General features: G+C 55.2%; 2 protein-coding genes across 2 annotated transcripts in view; one reads left to right on the top strand and one right to left on the bottom strand.

The window, feature by feature from the left end:
• The first annotated feature begins 4,585 nt into the window (after window positions 1-4,585).
• Window positions 4,586-15,743, top strand: LHX4 (LIM homeobox 4). Its single transcript, XM_079313882.1, has 6 exons — window positions 4,586-4,736; window positions 9,904-10,075; window positions 13,056-13,258; window positions 13,410-13,564; window positions 14,004-14,175; window positions 14,266-15,743. The coding sequence occupies exons 1-6, from the start codon at window positions 4,661-4,663 to the stop codon at window positions 14,661-14,663; spliced, it is 1,176 nt and encodes a 391-aa protein (XP_079170008.1). The 5' UTR covers window positions 4,586-4,660; the 3' UTR covers window positions 14,664-15,743.
• Window positions 15,744-18,408: 2,665 nt separating this feature from the next.
• The window catches only part of ACBD6 (acyl-CoA binding domain containing 6), a 78,742-nt gene continuing 72,739 nt past the window's right edge, over window positions 18,409-24,411 (bottom strand). The window contains exons 7-8 of the mRNA XM_079313747.1: window positions 22,765-22,795; window positions 18,409-18,981 (exon numbers count right to left, since the gene is read on the bottom strand). Coding sequence (XP_079169873.1) covers window positions 18,827-18,981; window positions 22,765-22,795 — 186 coding nt within the window. The 3' untranslated portion in view covers window positions 18,409-18,826. The remainder of the gene's footprint in view (window positions 18,982-22,764; window positions 22,796-24,411) is intronic.

Genomic DNA, 24,411 nt, shown 5'->3' with positions numbered 1-24,411 from the left:
GGGGCCATCTGCTCTCCCAGCGCTGTCTAAATCCCCCTGTAACAAATTCATTGGGATTACGCTGCCCTCCCCTAATCCTGGCCCATCCCCCCGCGTGGGGGATTTAAAAGGATTAGAGCCCGGCCGATAATAAACTTTATTAAGGGGGAGGGGGGGTGTCAATCCGATTTGGAGCCTTTTTCTTGATATCTTCACTTTGCCCAGGTGGGAGGTGAGGAGGGTGCCCAGCTCTGCTGCTGCCCTGGCTCCGGGAGCTCTGCCTCCACCAGCCCTTCCTCCCTCACCTGCCCGTGAAATGAATTGTCGCTCTCCATCTTTCCTTTAATGTTTGTGTGTGGTCACGCCTCCAGGCGCTGTGGGGCTGGCACCGCTCTCCTGCCACCTCAGCCCCACTCGGCCTTGGCCATGTCTCTTACCGGGGGCTCAGCGCCTCGTCCCGGCACGGAGTGGGGCTGGGTCCCCCGAGCCGGGGGCTGGCCCTGCCCACTGCCGGGTGATGGATGGATGGGGAAGGTCTCATCGCTGCAGCCCTGCTGCCTCCTTCTCCTTGATTTCCCTGGGGGGTTCACCCCCAACATCAATAACCCCTCCCCGTGCACCCCCTTCCCCGCCAGCTGCTCCCTGTGTGGGACCGAGGGATTGCGGTGTGGGGCTGCCCGCGGTCACCTCAGCCCCAAAATCTCTCGGTGAGGTGGGCAGGGGCTGCAGCAGGTGGAGGGAGATTAGGGCTGGGGAGGTGGGCGCTGCCGGAAGGGGGTTAGCGGGATGCCCAGATTAGCATCCCCGACAGGCCCGCAGCCTAAAGCTGCTGTGCACGCAGGAAAAAGAGAGTCTAGTAAATAGACTTTCCGTAATCCTGTTTGGTGCAGTCCCAATCCTCCCGGCCCCCGCTCTCCCGGCCTGTGGCACCCGGGGGTCCCCCTCCAACATCTGGGCAGCCCCATGCAGGGCACAAAGAGGCTGCTGCAGGGCTCGGAGTGTCCCCCACACTGTGTCCCCCTCTCAGCATGACTTGGGGACAGGTCCACCCTCAGCCCTGCACAGCCGGAGTGTCAAACTGCTGTGCCCACGCTCAGGGGTGGGACAGGCTGTCCTGGAGGCCCAGTCCAAGCCCCCGAGGTGCCCTCCCTGATGGGGTCACCCCATCCCGGCACTGCCCCGGGCCCGGGGGTCCCCAGGGCTAATTACCCAAATGGCCGCAGGCGGGCGCGAGCCGCCCGCTATTCCCTAATACAATTTACCCTCAAGTGCAATTTAATTTTCCACGAGGCCAGCCCCCCGCACACACAGCCACCTTCCCACCCCTTCAGCGCTCGCTCCTTCCAGCCTTGTCCCTCTTCCCTTTCCCTCCTTGGCGCAGGGAAGAGCCTTTCTCCGCCGGCATCCCCTCTCCGCCCGCGCTCCAGCCATAAAATCACCGGGGGTTCGCTGAGCGCCAATTAATTTTCAATTACAATTAGCAACGCCCCTGCCTGTGAGGGGAGAGGCTTTCCCTGGCTGCTGGTGAGTACCCGGGTCTCGACGTGCTTGTGCTCGCTCCAGGCCAGTCCTGGAATAGGGATATAAGTGGGAGGAGGCAATTATTGGGGTGATTCAGAGCTGGGGAGCGCTGGGGTTCGGGATGCTACGGCCGATGCTGCCCAGATGGGAGGTGGCTTCACGCCAAAAGGTGGCTGTGGCAGCTTTGGACTTGCAAGGATGTGCCCACCTTGAGCTGGGGGAGCTGGTTTTGTCACACGAGGGGACTCTGGGAGCTGGGCTGACACTTGGCAAACTCGCTGCATGAGTGGCATAAATCCCCAGCTCCCTGGCATCTCTAAACCCATTTGGGGTTTGCTGACTGGGACAGAGCTGCACTCGCACCTCCCAGGCAGGGTGGGTTATCCTTATATTTCCTTATATTCCTTTATGTTTCCCTCAATTCTGCCTAGAAAATCCCTTGTTGCACCAGGGAACAATGCACTGATGTCCCCCTCAGTGACACAGTGTCCGAATTAGTGTCCTAATTCCAGTGTGCCCAGGGCTGGAGCACACAAGGAGAAGCTGGGTCTGTGTCTTGTCACAGGCTCTGGGATTTACCTGCATTTTATTAATGATTAATCCCAGCAGGGAAGGTGTGGGAGCACCATCCCTGCTCGTCTGCTGGTTTTGCATCAAAGCCTCCTGCTGCTCGTGTCTTCCTCTGGCTGCAGGGCCAGAGGGCTTCAAGCAATGCCAAGGAAGGAGCAGAACATCTATGTGGGGCCAGAGTCCTCCCCGCAAAAGTGCCCCAGAAATGCAACCTGATGAAAATCAACATTCACCCTGCTGCAGGCTGGTCAGCCTTAGCTCTGATTTAGCTCTGGGACGAGGAGAAACTGTGGAGGGTGGCATTTCACACCCATCACATATAACCCCCCTCCCTAGGCACCACCAGGACGCAGCAGCATTTTGGGCGGCACAGAGAGGATTTGCAGGGTAAGCACCTTATGCCCATCTCAACCACCGTCTCCTTCCTGTGAGATTGGAAAGACAAACTCTAAAGAGACTAAAAAGCCCAAAGTGATCTAAAAAAATCCCTGAAGAGACCAAAAGATCCCCACCGCCATAAAGAACAGATGGACAGCAGGAAGGATGGAGGGGAACAAAGCAATGCTACCAGGAGAGGAAGGAATGAAGACTCTACTGGGAAGATGTGTCAGCGAGCACGGGGAAGATGCTGGTGGGGTGGTTTTTTTGGTGGTGGCACCCCCCTCTCTCCCCCCCCCCCACCGGCAGCACGATGCTTCCCCAAGGTGAAGGCTTGGTGCTGTGTGGCTCCGTTTGCCCGCTCACCACTTCCATGAGTGATCCAGAGCAGGGCAGAGGGGGCTGGATCAATCTGGCAAAGCAGAAAAATGAATGAAAATTGAATTCCCCGAGGAGAAGGGGGTGGAGGGAGCTGTTATCCCGGCTGAGAGATAAATCAGAGCGTGCCAGGGAGCTGGGAGACCGCGATGACTCCCAGCAGCGGCGGAATAATTAGGGAAATAGGTTGGAAATGCAAAGCAGCAGGACAGGGAGGCGATGGGGCAGTGTCCCTGTGTCCGTCTGTCCGCGCGTCCGGCTAAACTTCTCCCGTGAATCTGCCTTGGGGACCTGCCTTTCTGAGTGCTGGGAGCCACGCTTTGGCTGGCTGGGGACTCGGGGGACACGGTGGCCCCTGCCCTGAGGGGCTGCGGGGCGCAGGTGGCCGGGGCCGGCGGGGCTCTGGCGGTGCTTAATGCACTTAAGAGCTGCGGCGTGATTTAGGGGAAGGGACGGGACGGGGTTGGGATGCAATGGGATGGGAGAGGTTAAGATTCAGCTCCCTGTGGTGGGAAGCAGATTTTGCAGGGTTGAGCTCACTCCTGTAATGAGGGCACACCGGTCTCTGCACAGAGCTGCGATATGAAGGGGAAGAGGGTTTGCTGGTAAAAATGGAGTTTTGGGGAGTCAAACCCCAGCACCTCATAGAAAAATTTCTTCTTTTTTCCCCAAAGAAACTATTAGGCTTAATATATTCCTTAGGGTTTATTACTTTTTTTTTAAACATTTTTTTCCAGTCGCTGGCTTGTCCCACCTGCACATTTCCTGATGGGGCAGGGTTTCAGGCTTTTTCAGGAGGGAAAGCCTCTTCCTTACAGTGTGGTTGGCTGGGTGAGCATCCTCCCTCACTTGCCAGAAGCTGCCATATGCCACCTCGGGGGCCTCACCCTGCTCTCTAAGCAGAGCGGGACGGCCCAGCACATCGGGGCTTTTTGGTATCGTTGTCCCCGTGCTGGTGACACGGTGAGCATCGGCAAGGGTGATGCTCGGGGCACGCACTCTACTTCAGCTCCATTTCAGGGAGTTTCCTTGCTCAGCTGCCAGGTACCACCGGTGCTGCGGGCTGGGTTGTCTCAGGGTTTTCCCTTAGGGGGATCCTCATGGAAGCTGCAGCCACACCGAGCCCTTCGCGCTGTGACTTTGGCCTTGCCACCCTTGTGTCCCCACGGCCGGCGGGCGGTCAGGCTGGGCGCGCTGCACACTGCCGAGATGGGCTGGCTCTTCCCATGTCCAGATGTGTCACTGGGGAGGCACCCTTGGGCTGGGCCCAGCCATGTGTTACAGCGCCCTGTGGGAGCACAGCTTGCCGTGGCGAGGTGACAGCCGCTGGGCAGTAACTCGTGCTGGCGCGGGATGTTCCAGGGAAGTGTCCCTTGGCTAATCCTCCATTCCCAACTGCAAGACGGACAGGGCTGCGCGCCCGAAGGGAGACCCGCCAACGCCTTCCATGAGCGGGAGAAGGTCCCGGAGCCCCGGGAGCGGAGCCCGCCCGCGGCCCTGGGCTCGTCCCTCCGTGTCCCCAAAGCCACCGCCGGCCCGGCCCGGCCCCGCCCCTTCCCCGCAGGCCCCGCCCCCCGGACAGGCTCCGCCCCCGGCGGCGCGGAGCGGGCGCTGATTGGCTGCGGGGGGTCCGGCCCGCCCCCGCCCCCCTGCGGGCGGTGACGTCAGGCGCGCTCCCCGCAGGGGAATGAATGGGAGGCGGGCGGCACCGGCGGGCACCGGCACCGGGACACGGCACCGGGACACGCCACCTCCCGCCGCCGGGCTCCGCCGGCCCGGCCCGCGGCTCTCCCGCCCCTCTTCTCTCCCCTCCGCCGTCCCCCGGGCCAATAAAATGATGCAAAGCTCCGCGCTCGCTGCCGAAGGGGCTGTCAAGGGGCTTCCCGAGATCCTCGGTGTGCCGGTGCAACGTAAGGACGCTTTTCTCTTCTCCCTCTTTTGCTCCCTGCCGCAAAGGCGGCCCCGGGCCGGCGGGGCAGCGCCATTCGGGTGGGCAGGTGCCTCCGCTCCCGGTTCTGCACTTTCCATTTATTTTCCCCAGTGTGTAGCAGCGTTCAGGGACGTGAAAACGCGGGGGTGCGGAGGGGAGAGCGGTGCCGCGGGGCGGGCGGGCAGCGGAGCGATGCGGGCTCGGCCCCGACGGGGAGGACGGCGCGGCTCCGGCTGTGTGTGTGTGAGCGTGAATTGGAGTGTGAGTGTGAGTGTGTGAGTGTGTGAGTGTGAGTGTGTGAGTGTGAGTGTGTGAGTGTATTTACGGCCACGGCCCCCACCCGCCCCCGCGCATCCCCGGCCCGCAGCGCACGACATCCCGCTTATATCGTTTATCGCGACAGGCGGCGAGCGGCGGCGGTGGGAAGGGACCCAGGGCCGTGCGTGCGCCGTGCCGGGGGTGGCGAGCCCGCTGGGCTACGCGCGGCCCCCGGAGCGATGCCGCCGCATCCGCGTTTATCCCAAAATCACGCGCGTGTCTGTATGGGCGCGTATCTGCCCTGCAGCTACAGGTAGCGTGTCCGTGGGGTGCGCACAGGCACGGCTTGCGGGCAGAGGGACCCCACTGGGGATGATGCACCCCAAGGGGGTGCTGGATCCGAGCTGTGAGTGAGCCCGTCGTTCCTATAGGGCCGAGCCCCACGCGGGGACATCCCGTGGGCACTGTGGATGCTCCCTATGGATGGGGGGGGGCGGCCGTGCCCCGGCTCGGTGCGCCCGGAGCTGCGCGGGCGGAGGGGGGTCTCCGCGGGAGGCCACCTGCGCGGGTATTGCTGCTGCTGTTGGTATTGCCATCGTTATTTTCATTATTATTATTCCTTCCCTTTCGCAAACGGTTCCCGAGACCCCCCCCCCCCCCCCCCGTAATGGGGGGAGCCCAGCGCGGCCCCCCAGCAGCGGCGCCGGGAAAGTTGGGGGGAGGGACCTCGGGCGGCGGCGGAGGAGGGGCGAGAGGGCCCGGCCGGGCTCCGGCATCACTCCGGGGAGCGCGGGGGGCTCGGGGCTGTCCGCTCCCGACAGGTTTCCGCCGCCTCTGGCCGCTGCCCCGCGGAACCTCCGCGCCGTTCCGTGCCCCGCGCGGGGCCCTGGCCCACGAGCGGCCGAAATTCGTTTTCCGTGGGTTTTTCGGTGGTGCCTCTTCCCGTGGCTCCTCGAGGGAGCTGTCGCCGTTATCCCCCGTTATCCCTTTGCCGAGCTGCGGGAGGGGGACAGGCGGGCCCGTTTAACCAATCTCACCGCAGCAAAGAGGAAGAAAAATCCCGAGGATTTTTCAGGTTTTTCAGGAGCACAGAGCAGGTGCAGGGTCATGGACGGGGATAGCCTGGGTCTGTCCCACGGCCGTATCCCGAGTCACGCCGCCGGTTCCGGGTCGCCGGGTCACTTCTAAGGCCTCGGAATCCCTTCATTTAGAAAAAAAAAAAAAAAATGAGGTGCCTAAACCACTGTGGAGCTGCATTGCCCCGGAACAGCTCCCTGATCTGGCCCCTTTTGGGGCCACCAAACCCCCTTCCTTGCCCATTGCATTGTCATTCCTGTGCTTAGTGATGGATATCAAGAATTAGCAGGAAAGAATACAACGATTTATTATTATTATTATTATTATTACAACTGTTATTATTACTCCTACTGTTATTGCACCTTGTATCTCTATTAATGCTATTATTATTGTTATTATTAATAATAATAATTATTATAGTTATTTACTTATTTACGCGCAAAAATTGTCAGAAAGAAAATAGATGAGTCTGAGCTGCTGAAAATCATCCTTCTTGGTTTTCCCGCTGCCCCAGCCTGAGCCCTGCGGCCGCTGCCAGCTCCCAGCCACCTGTTTTCATGTCGTGACAGGTCTGGGACCTGATCCTGCCTCAGTGACATAGAACACAGCCCCTTCCGAGCCAAAGGAAATTGGCCCTGGGCAGGACACCCATTCCCAAGAACGAGCCAGAGTCTCCCCGCAGCCTCCAGCACCACCTCGATATTTCACCGTGCGTGAGAGAAAAATCCGTGGCATTGTCATTTTTAAGCACTATTTAATCACAATTTTTCCTCTCTCGTTAGCCACCAACCTCCTTATTTAAGTAGAGGCTGTGTCCTACAGCATCTTTTTCTGCAGGATTTTGGGGAGCCGAGTTGCCTCTCCCCCCACCACTCCCCCTGACAGACCTTGCTTAGCCTTGCAGACGGGATTGTTAAAAATAAAATTCCGAATATTATTTATGAATATTGTTTTGCAAATCTCACCGGAGTCAGAACTTGTGCCAAAGCCTGCGGGAACAGTGCCCGGGTGCCGGCAGGCTCTGGCCAAGGGGCTGGAGCGGGGGGAGTGATTAATCGCCGCCGAGAAAGTCGTTTGCCTGCAGCAGAGAAATGAATTGGAAGGGTTTTGCATGTGAAGGAATGAGTTTTCCTGCCCGCAGAAAGACTTTTGAAGGAATCCCCGGGCTGGTGCTTTCCTTGGGTCCGGTGCAGGCTCCGGTACCGGCGGACCGGCCCGCCTTTGTGCTCCGCTTTGCCCCCGCATTCCCGGACACCCAATTCGCAGCATCCACGGGTTCCGTCCCTTCCCCTAAAAAGAGCAGAACGCAGCCCCAGGGCCGGGGGCGTTTCGCATCCCCCCGGCGCTGCCCCCGAATCTCCAGAGGGGGTTTGGCGGTCTGAGGGATTACTGAGGCCACCGGCCAGTTTGTTTGGTTTCAATCGATATTTCTTTAATTTTTCCCGTCGGGGAGAGAGGCGGGGTGCGGATGGGAAGATGGACCCACCGCTAATAAATCACGGCATCGGCGGGGGCCAGGCCAGCGCTCGGGTCCCCGTGCGTGGGAGGGTCCGCGGGGAGGCGGGGGATTGCGGATCTGCCCACGGGCTTTAATGGGATACGGGCAAATCCCAGGGATGCACATGTGCGATGCCCTCCCGGGAGCATCGCCCCGGGGCAGGGGGTCACCCCCAAACTTCCCCGCTCCCCCGGGAGAGGTTTGAGGCTGCTGCATCGCCGGGTGCTCCCCGCGTGGGGAGGGGGGACCCCGGGCTGTGTCCCCCCATCCAAACACCCTGTGCACGGAGCCGGGGAATGCTGCTGGGCACAGACAGCGGGAGCGCCTCCGTCCCGATGTACCGATTGTACCCATTAACTTTATTCCTGTTCTGGAAAATAATTCAGTTAAAACGAGTGCAATAAATGCGAGGCAGGGAGGCAGCTGCCTGTGTGAAAAAGCACAAAGCAGGGCTTGAATTTTAGATATTTTCTCTCTGCGAACCAGAGGGACATCTGGTTCCCCAGTCAGTTCCCCCTTTTGGTATGGTTGATATTATTATTATTATTATTATTATTATTATTATTATTATTATTATTATTATTATTATTATTATCATCCCCGTGTGTGCACGCAGCCATCACTGCACACACGGGCACCTGTATATGGGGTTGGTGCTGTGCATCTACAGCGAAATTGGAAGGAAAATCAGTCTCCTCTTAAAAAAATAGTTTTGTTTGGAAATTTGAAGGGAGATAGTGTATTCTCGGCTGCAGGTGTTTGCTTGTTGAAATTGAGCAGCGTTGCTGCTTTTGGGAAGGGGAAAGCTCTTTGTTGGCTTGTGAGAGTGTGGATGGGTGCATATAAATACACACGTGTTTACATAAATAATCACTTAGATACAAAACGCGTTTCCCGAAGATGCACACGCGTTTAGGGAGCGACCGAGGAGGATTTCCTGGAGCTGGTGCTGTGCTGGTGCCACCGCCGGTGCCAGCGGCGTTCCCGAACGGGTTTAACAAATCCAGCCTGGAAAACGTGCCTGGTGCCGACCAGCACTGGGCAGCGAAGCGTCCAGGTGTTCCCAAATCAAGAAGGGAAAGAGGGACCTCCAGAAGCCGTAGAATTATTATTTTTTTAAATTTATTGTCCGGTTAATGCCACCGAGGCTTGAACGCCAGCAGTAGCTGTGGTCTGGGGTTGTAACTAACCCGGGCACTGATGGAATAAGCTGCCTTCACGTGAGGTACGTGGCAGGACCCCAAAGGATTTTGAAATAATGTTGTTTGAGGCTGTAAGAATATGAGATTTTCCTGTGCTCTTTTCCTCCTCCCCCCTCTTTCTTTCCTCCTTTGCCCGTTCGTTCCTCTTCCCCCAGCTCTTCTTTTCTATTCCCCCTTTTTTCCTTTCCTTCCTCTTTCTTTCCCTTTCTCTTCCCTTTCCCTTTTCCTTTTTTTCCCCATTTCCTCACTTGTACCATTCCTTTTCTCTCTTCTCTCACATTTGTTTTGTTTCTCCTCTTTTTGCTTTTCTTTTATTATTACTTTTTTTTTGTTTCTGCTTTATTTTCTCCCTTTTCCTGTTTCCTTTTGGAATCTTTTCTTTCTTTTGTTTTTTAAAAATATTTTTCATTCTTGTGAATTTTTTCTTTTTAAAATAATTTTTCCTTTAAAAAATCTTTTCCCTGTTTTATCTTCCTCGCTTTTAATCCATTTATTCTTTTTTTAAAAATTCTTTTCATTCTATACCTTTTTTCTTTAAAAATATTTTCTCTTCTTTCTTTTTTTTTTCTTAATCTTTTTCGGTTTTCGTATTTTTCCTTTTTTTATATTTTTCCTTTAAAAAAAAAAATATTCCTTTTAAAATTCCCCCCCCTTTTTTCCCCCTTCTTTTTGTTTGTTTGGTTTTAGATATTTTTATTTTAAGTATTTTTTTCTTTTAAATATATATATTTTTAAAATCTTTTTCCTTTTTTTCTTTTTTTTTTTCCCAAATCCATCTGCTTCCATATGTGTGAGTCAGTGGGGAGCAACAAGAGGTGTCCTTGCTTGGTGGCTGTGCCATTCCAGAGGGGTAGAGGAGGCAAGCAGGGAAAAAACGCCTGGCAGAGAGCAGGACACGGACTGAAAAACGGGGTGCAGGAAGGAAAAGCATCACATGTGTGTGTCTGTGTCCAGCCGTGGGCTTGGCTGTCCCAAAATCTCGGCAGAGGTTTGCAAAGGGAGCCAGCGGGGATTGAGGGGTGGCAGCTCCTTACCCCAAAAACCCCAGACGTGCCCGGACAGGGCTTTGGGAGCCTGGCGGTGGCTGACGCTGCTCTTCTCTCCATCCCTAGAGATCCCCCAGTGCGCCGGCTGCAACCAGCACATCCTGGACAAGTTCATCCTCAAGGTGCTGGACCGGCACTGGCACAGCTCCTGCCTCAAGTGCGCCGACTGCCAGATGCAGCTGGCCGAGCGCTGCTTCTCCCGGGCCGGCAGCGTCTACTGCAAGGAGGATTTCTTCAAGTGAGTACCCCCGAAAGCAGCGTCCTCCTGCCGCGGAGCAAGCACGCAGCACGATTTTAAGCGTAATTTCTCCAAGATCTTCTACAACTCGTTGTTGTTGAAATGAAGGGAGTGTCGGTGCTTTGCAGCTGCTGCCAGCTGGGTGCTGGTTGTTGGGATTTAACCATGGGAAAGCGCCAGGTCTGGCTGCTGCTGCTGCCCGTGCCCTGTGCTGGTGTTCAGGGATGGCATCCTGCGGCGGCCCCGGCTCCGCTCGGAGCTAGAGGGCAGGAGAAACCTGCGCAAGGCAGCGCCAACGCTGCCTCTGCCTCCCGAGAGCCTCCCTCGCCTCCTCGGCATCTGCTGATGCTCTTTCTCCCTTTTCACCTTTACCTTTTTTTTTTTTTTTTTTTTTTTTTTTTTTTTTTTTTTTTTTTTTTAAATCTATCCCTTTTTTGCTCCCATTAGTGTGAAAACCTCATTTGATTGCCTTGGCAGCTGTCTCTTAGCTGTGAGATGCCCCAGCCTTGGCATTTCCCTGCTCCCATGAAACAGGACAACCCGTTCCCCATTAAAAATGGACTTTGCCTTTAGGATGCTCTGGTCCCTGGCTGCCCGTGAAATCTGGGAGTTTCCCCAAGCGATAGAGAAGGATTTTTGCTGGGGCTGAATGGCCATGAAGCAGAGGGGTTGGATCCTGGTCGGTGGGTGCCTTTCACTGCTTGGATGCAGGAGATGGGGCTCAGCCATGAGGCAGCTGCTGCCCCTCAGGGACTAAAGCCACCTCCTCCTGCCAACATCTCCCGCTCTGGGCCGTCCCCAGCACCCCTCCCCACCAGCCTACAGCCATCATGATTAGCCCCTAGACAGGACTTCCCGTGCCTTCCCATCCCCAGGCTCTCCTAGATCCTCATCAGGCATCAGGACCAAAGATGCAGCTTGGATTTCTCCTTCCCGGAGACGGTCAAAGCGGCCACTCCAGCCTGGGTAATAACACTTCACTTCTGATATTTTCCAGCCTATTAATCTCCGAGTCATTTAAATAGTCGCCCAAAAGGTGCGGGTAATCAATGTTAATTGGAGTTGAAAGATCAGCGACTTTCTCAGATGAGGTCCTGCCTGGATTATTTGGTGCCAATCAATAGCAACTCGGCGCTCGCACCTCACCTTTCCTTAACCGCTCATTGATCTCGGGGTGGGGAACCTGCAGGGGACGTGAGGATTTCAGCCCAACTTCAGAGGCATTTGGCAGTGCAGGAGCTGCTTCGGAAAGGATCAGATTGATTTTTTATTTTTGTCTTTTTTTCCTTTCCCTAAATAGCAGCTTTTGATCCCCAGCTCTGTCCTGGGTCCTCTGTCCCCAGATGATGTGGAAACACCCCGGGGTGTTGGGACAGTTATTAAAATGGCATTTATAGTGTTCTGTGAGAGGGGGTGAATGTGCAGGGGATGGTGGCTGCACAGTGGGCACTAGCTCAGTTTTGGGAGCAGAAAAGCATCCTCTGTCTATCCTATTCCTCTCTCACACCTGCCTTCCTCTTTCCCTCCATTGCCACCCTCCTTCCTCCTCCCCTCCATTCCCACCCTTGCTGCATCTCTCCCTTTATCCTCCATTCCTTCATCCCTCCCTCCCTATCTCTTGTCCATCTGCTCTCCACCCCTCTCCCACTTCCTCCCTTCCTGTCCCACCTTCCTTCCCATCTGACTCCAGGAGAGCTGAGGTCTCCCCAGCAGATGTGTCTCCCTTCAGGATACAAATCCAGAGGCAGAGACAAACCAGGTTTTTCCTTCTCACCTTGTGCCTCCAGCACCCCGAAATCGTGCTGGCATCACTCATGCCCGGTACCTGCCACCCATCCCTGGGTGACACCTGTGCAGCTCAAGGACAGTCTCAGAGACCCAGCTTTGGTGGCTGTGCCCTGGATTTCTGGAGGGGATGGGTGACCCTGGGGCTTGATGGTGATTTTGCACGGCTGGGGGATGTTCAGGCCTCAGGGGACAGCCAGAGCTGCCTGGAGTGGCTGCACTGCCTGGACACTCCCAAATACTCCCTGGACACTCCCAAATGCCACTGCCTGTCCCTTTGGGGCAGGGGACAGGTTGGGTGTTCCTGTGCTGCCTCCTTCAAAGCAGATGGGGACAGGTTTATTCTGACAGTTTAGTCACCTGGGCTGCTGCAGAGCCAGGGTGGCTCTGTGGTGCTCTGGGGTGTTTAGGATTGCAGTGGTGAGCAGAGCCCTGTGGTGTCTGTGGGGGTCTGCCCCAGGTCAATCCTACAGTATCTGCTGCCCAAAATACCAGTGGAATATTTGCTTACTTGTGACTTCCTTCTCATGGCACGTGTCACCCTTGTGCCATTAATTCAGTGAATGCTCTTCTTGCACACTTCCTGCACCATTCTTGCAGGCTCATTGCATGAATCTTCCACACTCCTTGCAGTGTTCTTGTATCATCCTTGCACATTTCTTTCACACTGCTTCCACACTCCTTGCACCATTCTCGCAGGCTCCTTCCACACTTATTTTCCCACTCTGACCCACCTTGCATGCTGCTGCCACACTTCTCTCATGTCCCTTGGACACTCCCTGCAGCCATGCAGGCGGCTTTGCTCGTGCCCCACACCAGCCCACCCCACCCCACGCCCCTGCCAGGCCCTCGTTATGGTGTATGAGCCCCATCATTATGCCTTAATGTGGGATTCATCATGCCGGCGGGGCGGCGTAATTAATTTATTTGGTATTAATGTGGATGAAATATGTACTGTCCTTGCAGGGGAAAAATCAGGCAGCCTATAAGCATTAGTTAAAAGAATCATTAAAATCAAACCTTCCTCGGCTCCATTAGGCCGGTCTCTCACTCTGAGGAAGATAAACCCCCGCCGTGTGAAGTGTCATGCATAATAAGGTTGATTGCTGGTTTAAACTATGCCCTGTCTCCTGCTCCCCATCCCGGCAAACCCCACCTCGCCGGGGGGCTCAGGGTCGCCCGCTTCTCCTCGCAGGCGTTTCGGGACCAAATGCACGGCGTGCCAGCAGGGCATCCCCCCAACCCAGGTGGTCCGCAAAGCCCAGGACTTCGTGTACCACCTGCACTGCTTCGCCTGCATCATCTGCAGCCGGCAGCTGGCCACGGGCGACGAGTTCTACCTGATGGAGGACGGGCGGCTGGTCTGCAAGGAGGACTACGAGACTGCCAAGCAGAACGGTAGGCACCCCAGAAAGGCTGCGGGGGGCACGGCACGCACAGGGGTGGCCGTGGCTCGTGTCCCTGCGGGAAGGTGTCGCTGGTTTTGGGGAGATATTCCCCGCTGGCGTGTGCCGCTGGTCGGGGCTGGTACCGGCTCCTTCGCTTGCAGATGACTCGGAGGCGGGCGCGAAGCGGCCCCGAACCACCATCACGGCCAAGCAGCTGGAAACGCTGAAGAACGCCTACAAAAACTCCCCCAAGCCCGCCCGACACGTGCGGGAGCAGCTCTCCTCCGAGACCGGACTTGACATGAGGGTCGTGCAGGTGAGGCCGCGGTGCCCCTCTGCACCCTGCCCCGAAAGCAGGGGTCCCTCCGGGGTGCCTGGATGCTGGGTTTTAGGGGATGCAGGGGTGACATGGGAGTTGGGTGGTGTGAGTGCCTGGAAGCTGGGCCTCAGGCATGATGGGCGTCTGGATTGCATGGGGTGTGGGAGCTGGGGGCAGGGGTGTTGGCGTGCAGGTGTGCAGGGGTTTAGGCACGCTGGGTTGCATGGGGCTGCTGGCATACCAGGATGGTGTGCCAGGGTGCTGGCATGCTGGGATGTGAGGGTGCTGGCATGGATAAAGGGATGCCAGGATGCTGAGCACTGCGTTTCCTGGGTGCTGGGTGGTAGAGGCGCTGGATTACAGGGGTGCTGCCAAGCAGGACCGCCAGGGTGGCGAGGTGCCGTGGTGCCACCGGTGTCCCCACGGCCCGCTCCAGGTGTGGTTCCAGAACCGGCGGGCCAAGGAGAAGCGGCTGAAGAAGGACGCGGGGCGGCATCGCTGGGGGCAGTTCTACAAGAGCGTGAAGCGGAGCCGCGGCGGAGGGAAGCTGGAGAAGGAGAGCTCGGCCGAGGAGTGCGGCGTGAGCGACAGCGAGCTCAGCTTCCGCGGTGAGCGCGGCGCCCGAGCGGGGCCGGGGGGCGGCGGGGCCGCTGCCCGCGCTGACCCCCCGCCCCCGCTCTCCCTCCTGTCCCCGGCAGAAGAGCAGATCCTCTCCGAGCTCGGCCACAACAACAGGGTGTACGGCTCGGCGGGGGACGTGGCGGGCGGACAGTTGCTGAACGGCGGCTTCTCCATGGAGGGCACGGGGCAGACGTACCAGGACTTGCGGGACGGCAGCCCCTACGGCCTCCCGCAGTCGCCGTCCTCCATCTCGTCGCTGCCGGCCCACCCGCCCTTGCTCAACGGGCTGGACTACGCCATGGACGGCAGCCTGGGGCTGGTGGCCCACGGGGCGCAGGGGGTGAGTCAGACGCTGCGGGCCATGGCCGGGGGTGGCCCCACCTCCGACATCTCCACGGGCAGCAGCGTCGGGTACCCAGACTTTCCCACCAGCCCGGCCTCCTGGCTGGACGACATGGATCACCCCCCCTTCTAAGCGCTGCTCGCCCCCCGCCCCGGCCCCCGCGCTCCCCCCGGCCCGCAAGCGCAGCGCTGAGGGACCCGCCGGCGGCTGAGCTTCCCAGGATTTCCCGTGGGAATTGGCCCTGCGGGGCTGCAGGGAGGGGGGACGGCAGTGCCGACGGCTGGGGTGGCTGCGCTCGGGCGGGGGGCACGGATCCTTTGGGTGTAAGCACAAGAGAGGTGGCGGCGCACGGGGCCCCGGCCGTGGCCAGGCCGGCGGGAAGGACAGAAGGACAATCAGGGGGGGCAGAGCCCATCCCGGCACCCGCGCCAGCCCCGCACCCCCCGCCCAGCACCGCTGCTATTCTCAAGAGTTATTTTTCGATATGGTGTTGAAACGCAGCTCGGCGCTGCCCGGAGCCTCCGCAGAAGTCTATATTGTAAAGGGTTTATTTTGTCCGGGCAAGGCCATTGCTCAGCTGCCCAGGGGCGATGCTGCCTCGGGCGGTCCCGCCTGCTCCTGGCCCAGAGGCCGTGATTTATCCCTGGGCACGCAGAAGCATCGCTGCTTTCTTTGCACCATGGTCACACAAGGGGAAGGAATGAAAAACACCTGCCTCCTGCCCGGGATGCCCACTGGCCAAGGTGGCCATGGGGCTGCACCTGCAGAGCAGCCACTGGAGGCGTGGGTGGGAGAGGTGGGCAAGGTTTGCTCTGAGGGCATTGCAAAAAAATTCCTCCCAAGCAGGGGAAAGGGAATTTCATCAGCTGCAGGAGCACCTGCGTGGTGGGAAGGGAAGGCGATTGAGGTGTGAGATGCTCCTGGTATGATTCGCCCTCCTCCTTTGGTGCCGTGGGTCTGATGGTACTAAAGGGTGAATGCAGGCAGCCAGGAAGGATCCCGGTGGTTTTGGCACATCCCACAAGCCCCATGGGATCTGCTCCTGGCCAGGCTCACTCAGCACTAGCCCTTGCTCAAAACCTACAAGCCCATCTTGTCCAGCACAGCCACACCCCCTACCCTCAGACACTCAGCCCCGTGGGTAAGATCCAGCTCCAGACTCTCTGCCCAGTGCCCAGCTCTGCCCCAGCCCCACAGGGATGCCCTGGCCATGGGCTCCCTGCCATCCTCTCTGCCTCTGGGGTGGTACTGATGATCCTCCCTTCAGGGAGGGCCGGGGGTGGATCCGGTTAGTCGGCTCCTTCCAGAGATGTGGAGGCTCCAGAAGCAGGGGGAAGAAATGAATAAAAATGAGAAATAATTAAAAAAAAAAAAAAAAGAAAAAAAAAAAGCCACACGAGAAAGCACATCACTGGTCTGTCCTTGTCCTTCCTTGCCCCCCCAGCTGGGTGCCTTGGTGCTGCAGGATCTGCCCCAGCTGCATCCATGTGCCTCCCCCCCCTCCAGCCTTGGGTGCTGCTTCGTGCCAAGCTCCCGGCCTTGCCGGCACTGGTGGGGAGGGGTCAGGGGAGAGCTGTGCCTGCTGCTCTCCATCCCCCTTCAACAAGGCCAAATGCCTCCTCCCCTCGCTGTGTAAATTTTGTACAGTTCCAGAAAGTGAGAGTCTTGTTTCCTGGGGGAATAAAAAGGAAAAAAAATAAAACCCACCAAAATAATAATAATAAAAATAATTTTAAAGAATAAAACCTTATTTATTGCCATGTCTTGGGGAGAAATGATCCCCTCAAATTGCCCCTGGATTTGGGCCCAGGGCATTGCTTTTGTACCCTGCCTCTGGTGTGTTGGCATGAGATGTGTACAGTCACCCCCTCCTCTGTGAGGGAAAGCGAAGGCAAATAAACTCGGGATGCTCTTTAGCAGCTGCTGTCTTGGAGATTTTCTTCCTCAGTGGGAGGGCAGTGGTCACCACTGGCATCCCTGCTCTGGCACCTGTTTGGGGTCAGGATTGCCGGGGTCGTGTCTGGATGGTGGAAGTGACATCCCTGGGTGATGGAACAAGTGACACTGGTCATCGTGCCCTGGCTTTTTGCTGGCACAGAGACCTTTGGGGCAGGAATCTCCATGGCTGCCACATGGCACCCCAAGGTGGCACAGCTTTCCTGCCACCATGCAGTGACAGGGGTGCCTGGCTGTGCCACCACAGCGCTTGGTGGGCACAGGTGAGATGTGAAGGCCGTGCCAGGCAGGGGGGGCAGGGGGGTCCAACCCCTCCACGGGCACCGGTGTGTTGGCTTTCTGTATTTTAATCATTTTAACATTTAATGCTTCTCAATTAAAGTGATTTCCTGGAGTAGATGCCAAGCTTAGGGTGAATGCACATTAACCACTTTCTGTATCGGTAGTTAAAGGCACCGAGGGATTTAACAGCAATCCGCAAGGCTGCTGGGGAAAGGTTTGGCTGAATAAAGCAGATTATAAACAATAATATATGTCTTTCTCTCCTCCCCCCCACCCTGCTTTCTTTTTTTTTTTTTTTTTTTTGGAAAGGCTCCAACCTCACAAACAGACCTAAAGTGCTATAAACATCTCCAGGGCTGAGCGCTCGGCCCCAAATGTGCTCTCTGAAAGCACCGGCACCGCGGCTGCTGCTTTTCATCCCAGCTTTAACAGAGATTTTTTATTACCCAGCCTGTCCATCAAGCCAGGCAGTGGCTGTGCATTATGGGCCTGCACAGGGGTGGCCTTGCTTGTCCCCAACCTTAGTGCCACCATGTCTCCCTCACAAAGTCAGTGTGACTCCAGTAGTGGGGTTGGCATCTTTGCTGCATCTGGATGCAAAAGCACCGGGTTGTGATGAGCCAGCCTGCAGCTGCTCTGGGCAGGGGCAAAGGGAGCAGAAACCAAGGGGGGTCCTGCTTCATGTTAAGTTAATGGAAAATAACCTGCCCAAGGCACTGTGTCCTCAGCACGGAGCCTGGCCCGTGCTGTGTGTGGTGTGGTGGCTGCTGGAGCCAGCACAGTGACTCTGTCAGCGTCAGCAAATGCTGGCAGGAGCCACAGACACTGCAAGGGGCCAAAGCCACGTGTGCCTGCTGCCCAGCCAGCCCTTAGCCAAAGGAATGTTCCCATTTATTCTTCTGCTGCAGAACCCCATGGCAAGCAGCTTCCTGTCACAGCCATGGAGATTTCCTCTGCTCCCCCCAGGCTGTAAATCTTGTCTGGGAAAAGCCAACTCATGGCAATATCCTGCAGGGAAGCCATGGTCTCCTCTTGCCACACACTCAGCCAGTGCAGCAGCCTCCCTCCCAGCTGGGAGCTACCCCACAGCACAAACCCACCCCTGGCAGCTCCCTGGGCCCAGCTGGGTGCTAATGAGGAAGCACTAAACCCCATGATCATCCTGCATTCACTCCAGCACTCAGGCATGGCACATTTTTCTCCCTTTTGGGTACTTGGCCAGCTGAAAAGATCATGAAGTGTCTGAGACAGACCCAAAGGAGTGACAGGGTAGGTGCAGGTTTATCTGTGCTCAATTCTTACCAGACCTCAGCCCTGAAGGAGTCATTCCAGGGATGGACATACAGCAGGAGGCCCTGGAGCTGCTAACAGAGGTGGGGTTTAAAGCCATTCAATTCAGCAAAGTGGTAAAAGTCCTGTCAGCTTGGAGAGACTGATTAGCAACATGTGTTGTGTGAGAACCAGAGGGACAGACACACACCTGTAGGACTCTGCTGTCTTTGCAGCTCTCTCTCCCCAGGACAAGAGCTCCAGCAGAACTTCTCAAAGGTTATGACTGCCCTGAGCTGCCTCCCATTCTTACAGCTACAAGTCAACCCCTTAAAAAAACCCCCAAAAACCCAAACAAACATACTGAGGCTTGATCCCAATACTGTGCTTTTATTTATATTATTTGTTTGGACCCAGGGAAAAAAAAAAAAAAAACAACCAAAATTCAGTCTCAACGGGAGAGATGAGCATCTCACCTGGCTCTGCATCCCCATGGAGGAGCCAACCAGTCAGCCCACGCTGCTCTGGTGAGACAGCCCACACAGCACTCATGTTTGATACATTAAAGTAATACTTGGGGCTCCTCCAGGCCCTCTCCCTCCCCCCCTCAAATACTGATAAACGTCAGAGCATGCTGAACTCTGATGCCATCCTGCTCAGGGCCCTGGTGCTGGAGAGCCCAGCCAGACGCTGTGCTTTACAAGGTCCCCTTGAAGGCCCGAGGTGTTTGGGGAGGGCAGAGGGAAGGGGGAAGGGTTCTATTGCAGAGCATCTCTGTGCCCTGGGGGTCAGGGCTCGCCGGTGCTGTGCTGCTGCAGAGCTGAAGTGATGGCTCTGGAGTCCGTCACCTCCTCGGGCAGGCAGCCCTCCTGGTCCCGCAGCCTGGGGTCTGCTCCCCACTGCAGCAGCAGCTCCACGATGTCCAGAAACTCGCAGGTGGCAGCTGGGGGGGTAAAGGGAAGGGTGAGTGTGGGATGTGGCCCGAGGGGGAGGTGCTGGGCATTTCTGGAGCCGTGGCTGTGGCTGGAGATTTCCCCCGCGGGCAGGAAATGCCGGCTCAGCACCTGGCCCGGCACAGCATCGCTGCAGCAGCGCCCAGACACAATGTATTGCTTTGGACTGAATAGTGCAAAGGAAGGAGAAAAGAGAGGGAGAGCAATGCAAAGCCAGAAGTCCTGAGGGGGTGCAAGCAGCACCCAGAGCCCACAGTGCAGCCACAGGTGCTGGGAGTAGAGGGATCTGCAGGGCATCACAGGGAGCCTGGGCACAGCTTGGCTAAGGCACCCTCACATCCAGGACTGGAGACTGACCCTGGCAAGGGCCCCAGAGTGCTACTGCAGCACTGCAGGCACCCCCAAAGAGCCACCTAGGAAGGCATTCCCTGCCTGCTCTTGTACTCAGATGTTCATCTATAATGTATCTGTAAGCCCTTGCTCCTCACCTGCCTCCTGAATCTCCCAGGGAGCAGGCAGCACATCCCAGACACAACATCTTCAGTACTGCCTTGCTCTTGACTTTTGCCCATCACTTCTTTCTGCATAAAATCAGATGGTTTATAGCTGCTGGCCACCATGTCCTCGAGAACCAGCTCCAGACAACTCTGCCCATGGCTTGGGACAGCTGTTAATGGCACACATTGTATTTCCCACACCTCTACTAGCAACTGTTTTTTCATCCCTCATTTTCTCTGCCAAGCTAGTTGAGTTTGACCTGAGCTTTTCTCTGTCTTGGGATGTCTTAACTAAGGATGCTACAAAAAAAGAAGCAGGAAAATCAGGAAAACTCTTAACACTGGACTTGGCTGACATAGGTAGAAGTCCCAGACTCTGGATTTTCCCTTCAGCCTGTGCAACTCAGACCTTGTGCAGCCCAAAGCTGCTTTACCAGGCCATGAAGCTGGCAGCTTCCTCTTGCACTGGTAGCAATTGGTTTCAATAATATTTTGGGTGTTTTTATAAAGCAATCGACTGACTCCATTAGTAACTAGTGTATTTTGCATTACTCCCACAGTTTCCTACTGATCCAAAAGGACAAGCAGTAATGTCTCATTAAAATAAATTCAATGTGTGATTTGAGTTTATATAGAAAAGATAAAAAAGGGGTCAAAAAGAGGAAAGAGATTGGTGAGGAAGCAGGTGGGGGTGTGGGCAAGGCAGAAAATAAGACTTGCAGAGGTGCCAAGGAAGGTACAGTGGCAGCTTCTGGGGATGGGAAAGGTGGCTTACTCATCCAGTGCCATGTCCTTGAGCAGGCTGGGGACACCCCTAGGGACAAGCAGAGCTGCTGGATTTATCACACCCTGGGACCCTCGATTTGTCAAGGGCCAGAGCGGCAGCCCTGACACTGGCACGGGTGAAGATGAATTTCCGTTCGGCGCAGTTCTCCTCCCGACTCCATTAATCCTCGGGGTTGGGATGATGAATTTTTTTTTATTATTTATTTTCCCCGCAGTCCCCTCCCAGTGCCCCGGCCCGGCGCAGACAGAGCCCAACAGATGGTGCTTTGCAGGGGAGCCGGGGCGCCAGGAGGATACAGAGCCTGCCCACGCCGCGGCCGCTCCGAGTGCCTTGATTTCCTCGGGGACAGGCAGCAGCAATGATTCCAGCACTCCCCTGGGGGGGCTGGATGGATGGATGCAGAGCAGCTGAGGGAAGGGGCTGTTCAGCTGTGCCATGGGCACAGAGCAGGGTCCAGGGCTGCTGGACTGGCCTCCACTTAACCCCCGATTAAAGCCGGGGTCAGCCCGTCGGAAGGAGCCGGGATTTATAACCCCCAGCAGGATGCGCTTTGACACCGGCTGTAATCGGGAGAGCTGTCACCACAAGGACAGCTGTCAGGCCACACCTGCTCATAAAAAGGGATGCAGACACCCTAAAAGCAGGGGCTGCCTTGCTGATGGGATTTAACCCTTCCCTGAACTCCATGAACAGCCTCCAACAAGAGGGAAGGCCTTGTGAAGGCACTGCTCTGCTCAGAGCATTAGGAGAACTCCGTTAGGAGTTCTGCCCCTCCACTGCCTTGGTTGTGAAGTGCTGATCAAAATGGGAGTGGGAGGTGACAGTGAGTTCCACTTTCAGGCCAACAGACACTTGAATCAAACCCAGTCACCCGTTTAAGAAGCATTTTCCAAGCTTGGGGTGGTCTATGGCCGGATCAGCAAGAAAGGGAATGAGGATGTCCTGGGGGCAGTGATGGCCACCAAGAACAGCCAGGCACCCATGGGAACCCCAGACCTGTGTGCCAGCAACCCAGAGAGGCTTCCCAAAGATGACATACAGGAATGAGAGAGGGGATAATGCTCAAGGGGAAGAAAAAATTTCAACACTTAACAAATATTTTCTTCTTAGGAAGAAAATCCTGGGAAACTCATTATTGAAACACCTAAGCTGGAAGGGTGAATCAGAGAAAACATTTCTGAAATAATGTTCATTATATCAGTTATGTTTGTTTGTGTTGAACAACCTGCCTCAGTCCCCAGCCAGAGGGATCCACCTGCATCCACCTTCCACATACTGGGCTTGCTTGAAGCAAGAGCTCTTGGATAACTTACAGGTGTGCTATGCTTTTGCACAACCTATTACAATCTACTGTGTACCCCTCAGTCCTGGAGCTGGAAAGCATCTTCCAAGGAGAGAGAAAGCTCAAACTGTAGAATGGCTTAGGAAGAGGAAGAGGCAATGTGGCATTTTAAGTGCTGTCCATCTGTGGACAACACTGTGCTAAGCAACAAATTCACCATTCCAGTCACAGTGATAGGAGTTTGAAAAATTGAGGATCCTACAGGAAAGATCCCACAGGGAGAAATGACACATTATTGTAACTACAGTTTTGCTTCAGGGGCCCTGGAATCTGGAGTTTAGCTTCAGATCCAAATGCTGTGCTTTGGACTGATTTCTGCAAAGCAATTTTGCCATCCTGCTAATGTCCTTGTGGAGAGATCAAGAAGAGAGAGAAAGACACAAACACTTCAGAATGACAAGTATGCTCTTAATTACAGTGACAGGCATCAAGAGAGAGTACAAGATAATAACTGGCTATGTCTTAATTTTGGGAAAAAGATTATGATCCAGATTAAATGGATACTTTTTTCCTATTCCCTGCACATCAGCACCGCACGCGTCACTTCAGTCTCTACTTTTCTCATTTGGAGATAGAACAAGCTTCCAATTAAATAATGTATCTAATTAGCCTGTAATTGTAGGAGGGACACCAACTGTGACTTGCTTCTGCTGATTTTGGTAGTAGAGAAGCTGCTGCTCTCTCAGCTGTGATCAAACAGATTTGTCACCAGGACACATGATGGTGAAGGCCACCTTGTTTGTCCCCTTCCCCTGACCTGTGTAACCTGTTAAAACTGGCCCAGGTCCTCCCTGAAGGCCAAGGGATTTGGCATCCCCAAACCAGAGCCACTCCTGGGTCTGCAGCAGGCACACCACCATCCTGGAGAAACAGAGTGTACAGGGAAACTCTGCATCATTAACTGGGGGAAAAGGAAGGCTTTAAGGTGACATTTGCAGAGGAGAATGAAGGGAGGGCAGCAATCTTCTCCCAAGGCTCCTACCCCTACCATGCTGGGATTTGCTAGTGGAGGTAGCCACTGGTTAATCAAATCCAGCTTTCTTGCTCAGTTTTCTCCCAAAATTTGCTTTCTGTGTATATACAGCATTTACTCCAGCTGCAAATCCATGCTGCTAAAAAGGAACAGCCAAGCTTAGAAGCAGCTTACCATAATGGAGTGCAGTCTGGCCTTCCCCATCCTGAAAAAGAGAAAGATTTGATTTTAGAGGTGTAGGTAACATTGTGGTAACACAAATAAATCCCAGTTTTAAACAAATAGGCTGAATCACAGCATCATTTTAATTGACCAGACAAACAGCCAGGACACCCAGCTAGCTGACAGCTGAGATCTGAATCATCATCCAGCATCACTCCCTATTGATGGATAATCAATATCTACCCACCCGTAGGAGTGCGTGGATCACGTCATGACGTGAGTATAATTCAGTTCATACTGTTATCACTTCCAGCCCATAAAAATGAAGGATTTCAGTCCTATGGCCTCACTCTGGGATTCTTGCTACTCCTGATGCTTTAGTGCAAGATGCTTCAGTGCAAACCTAGCTTTGACCAGCTACTTGAGAGAAGGGTAAAGCACTGGGATGCTCACATAGCTCAGTGCACTGCACTCTTCAGCACAAGGGAGCACAAGGGGGAAAAAACACAGTTCCTTCCACCTGAATAAATCTTAGGTCCCTGCCTTCAGAATTCAGGTCTACCCCAATACTCAGGTTAAATTCTACCAACTCAGGAAAGGGCACAGTGCTCAGGGATGAGAATAAGTTGTAAAACATCCTTGTGAAACACCTGCAGCACAAGGGCAAAGCAAACTGCATGATTTGTTGGTGTTGGCACACAGCTTTCTGTTCCAGCTAACACTTAAGCCACTGCATCAGCTGCACTGCTTTGGGAAGTGTGTTCCTCCCCAGACTCCTGTGTCCCCTCTCCAGGGTTCTGCCACAGCAGATATCTTACATCCAGCACTGCAAACCCAGGCACCTCACCCCGACACAGCCTCATCCTGCCACCAGAATAGGTGAAATAACAGAAGGAAAGAATTACTGGCCTCTTTGCTTTCACTCCCCAACCAGGATTAGCCTCTAATTCAGTTCTTTGCCTCCTTAATTTATTTGCATCTGTCTGTGGTGACTTAAGTTTTTAATTGCCGTCATCTTGGGGATTAAGGTGCAAATTCTACAGTTTGCTGTAGATTCTGGAGCAGGTGAAAAAGAACAGGAGAACAGGTAGAAATTCCACTCATAGCTGGAAGTCTTCAGGTTTCCCAGTGTGTTATTCTGTTTGATATTCAGCCTGTTGAGCTGAGGAATTAGGAATGACCTGTGTTTTAGGGTGGGAGATGCCATGCTTTGCTCTGGGACACTGCACCAACACAACAACCACGGCAGCAACAGGGATAAAAAGCCAAATGTAAAAGGCATTGGCTGCCTAAATGCCCATTCCACGGCTCTTCCAAGCAAAAGGGTGGGAGGGCCAGATTTTTCTTTCCATGTGCCACTACCTCCCCTTCATGTCACTCACAGCAGTGTTTGAAGACACCTCATTTCAGAGCCTATTTCTGCCCAAACTGTGGGGAGCGTAATGCAAATGGGTGTCATAAGATGGTACCACAAACCAAAGAACTGAGGGAATCACAGACAGCATCCATTGATTATCCCACACTAATAAGGTAACCAATGTGAGCCAGTGTCCCTGAGCTCTCCCTAAGCACATGCCTGTTTGTAACACAGAGCCAGCACTGACTTCAGCAAAATATGGAGCAGGGCTGGGGAAGGACAGGTGGGAGTGCTCCAAATGA

Source organism: Erithacus rubecula, assembly GCF_903797595.1.
Source record: "Erithacus rubecula genome assembly, chromosome: 10".
NCBI lineage: Eukaryota > Metazoa > Chordata > Aves > Passeriformes > Muscicapidae > Erithacus > Erithacus rubecula.
The sequence above is the reverse complement of the archived record's forward strand: the minus strand, read 5'-3'. Positions and strand labels throughout refer to the sequence as shown.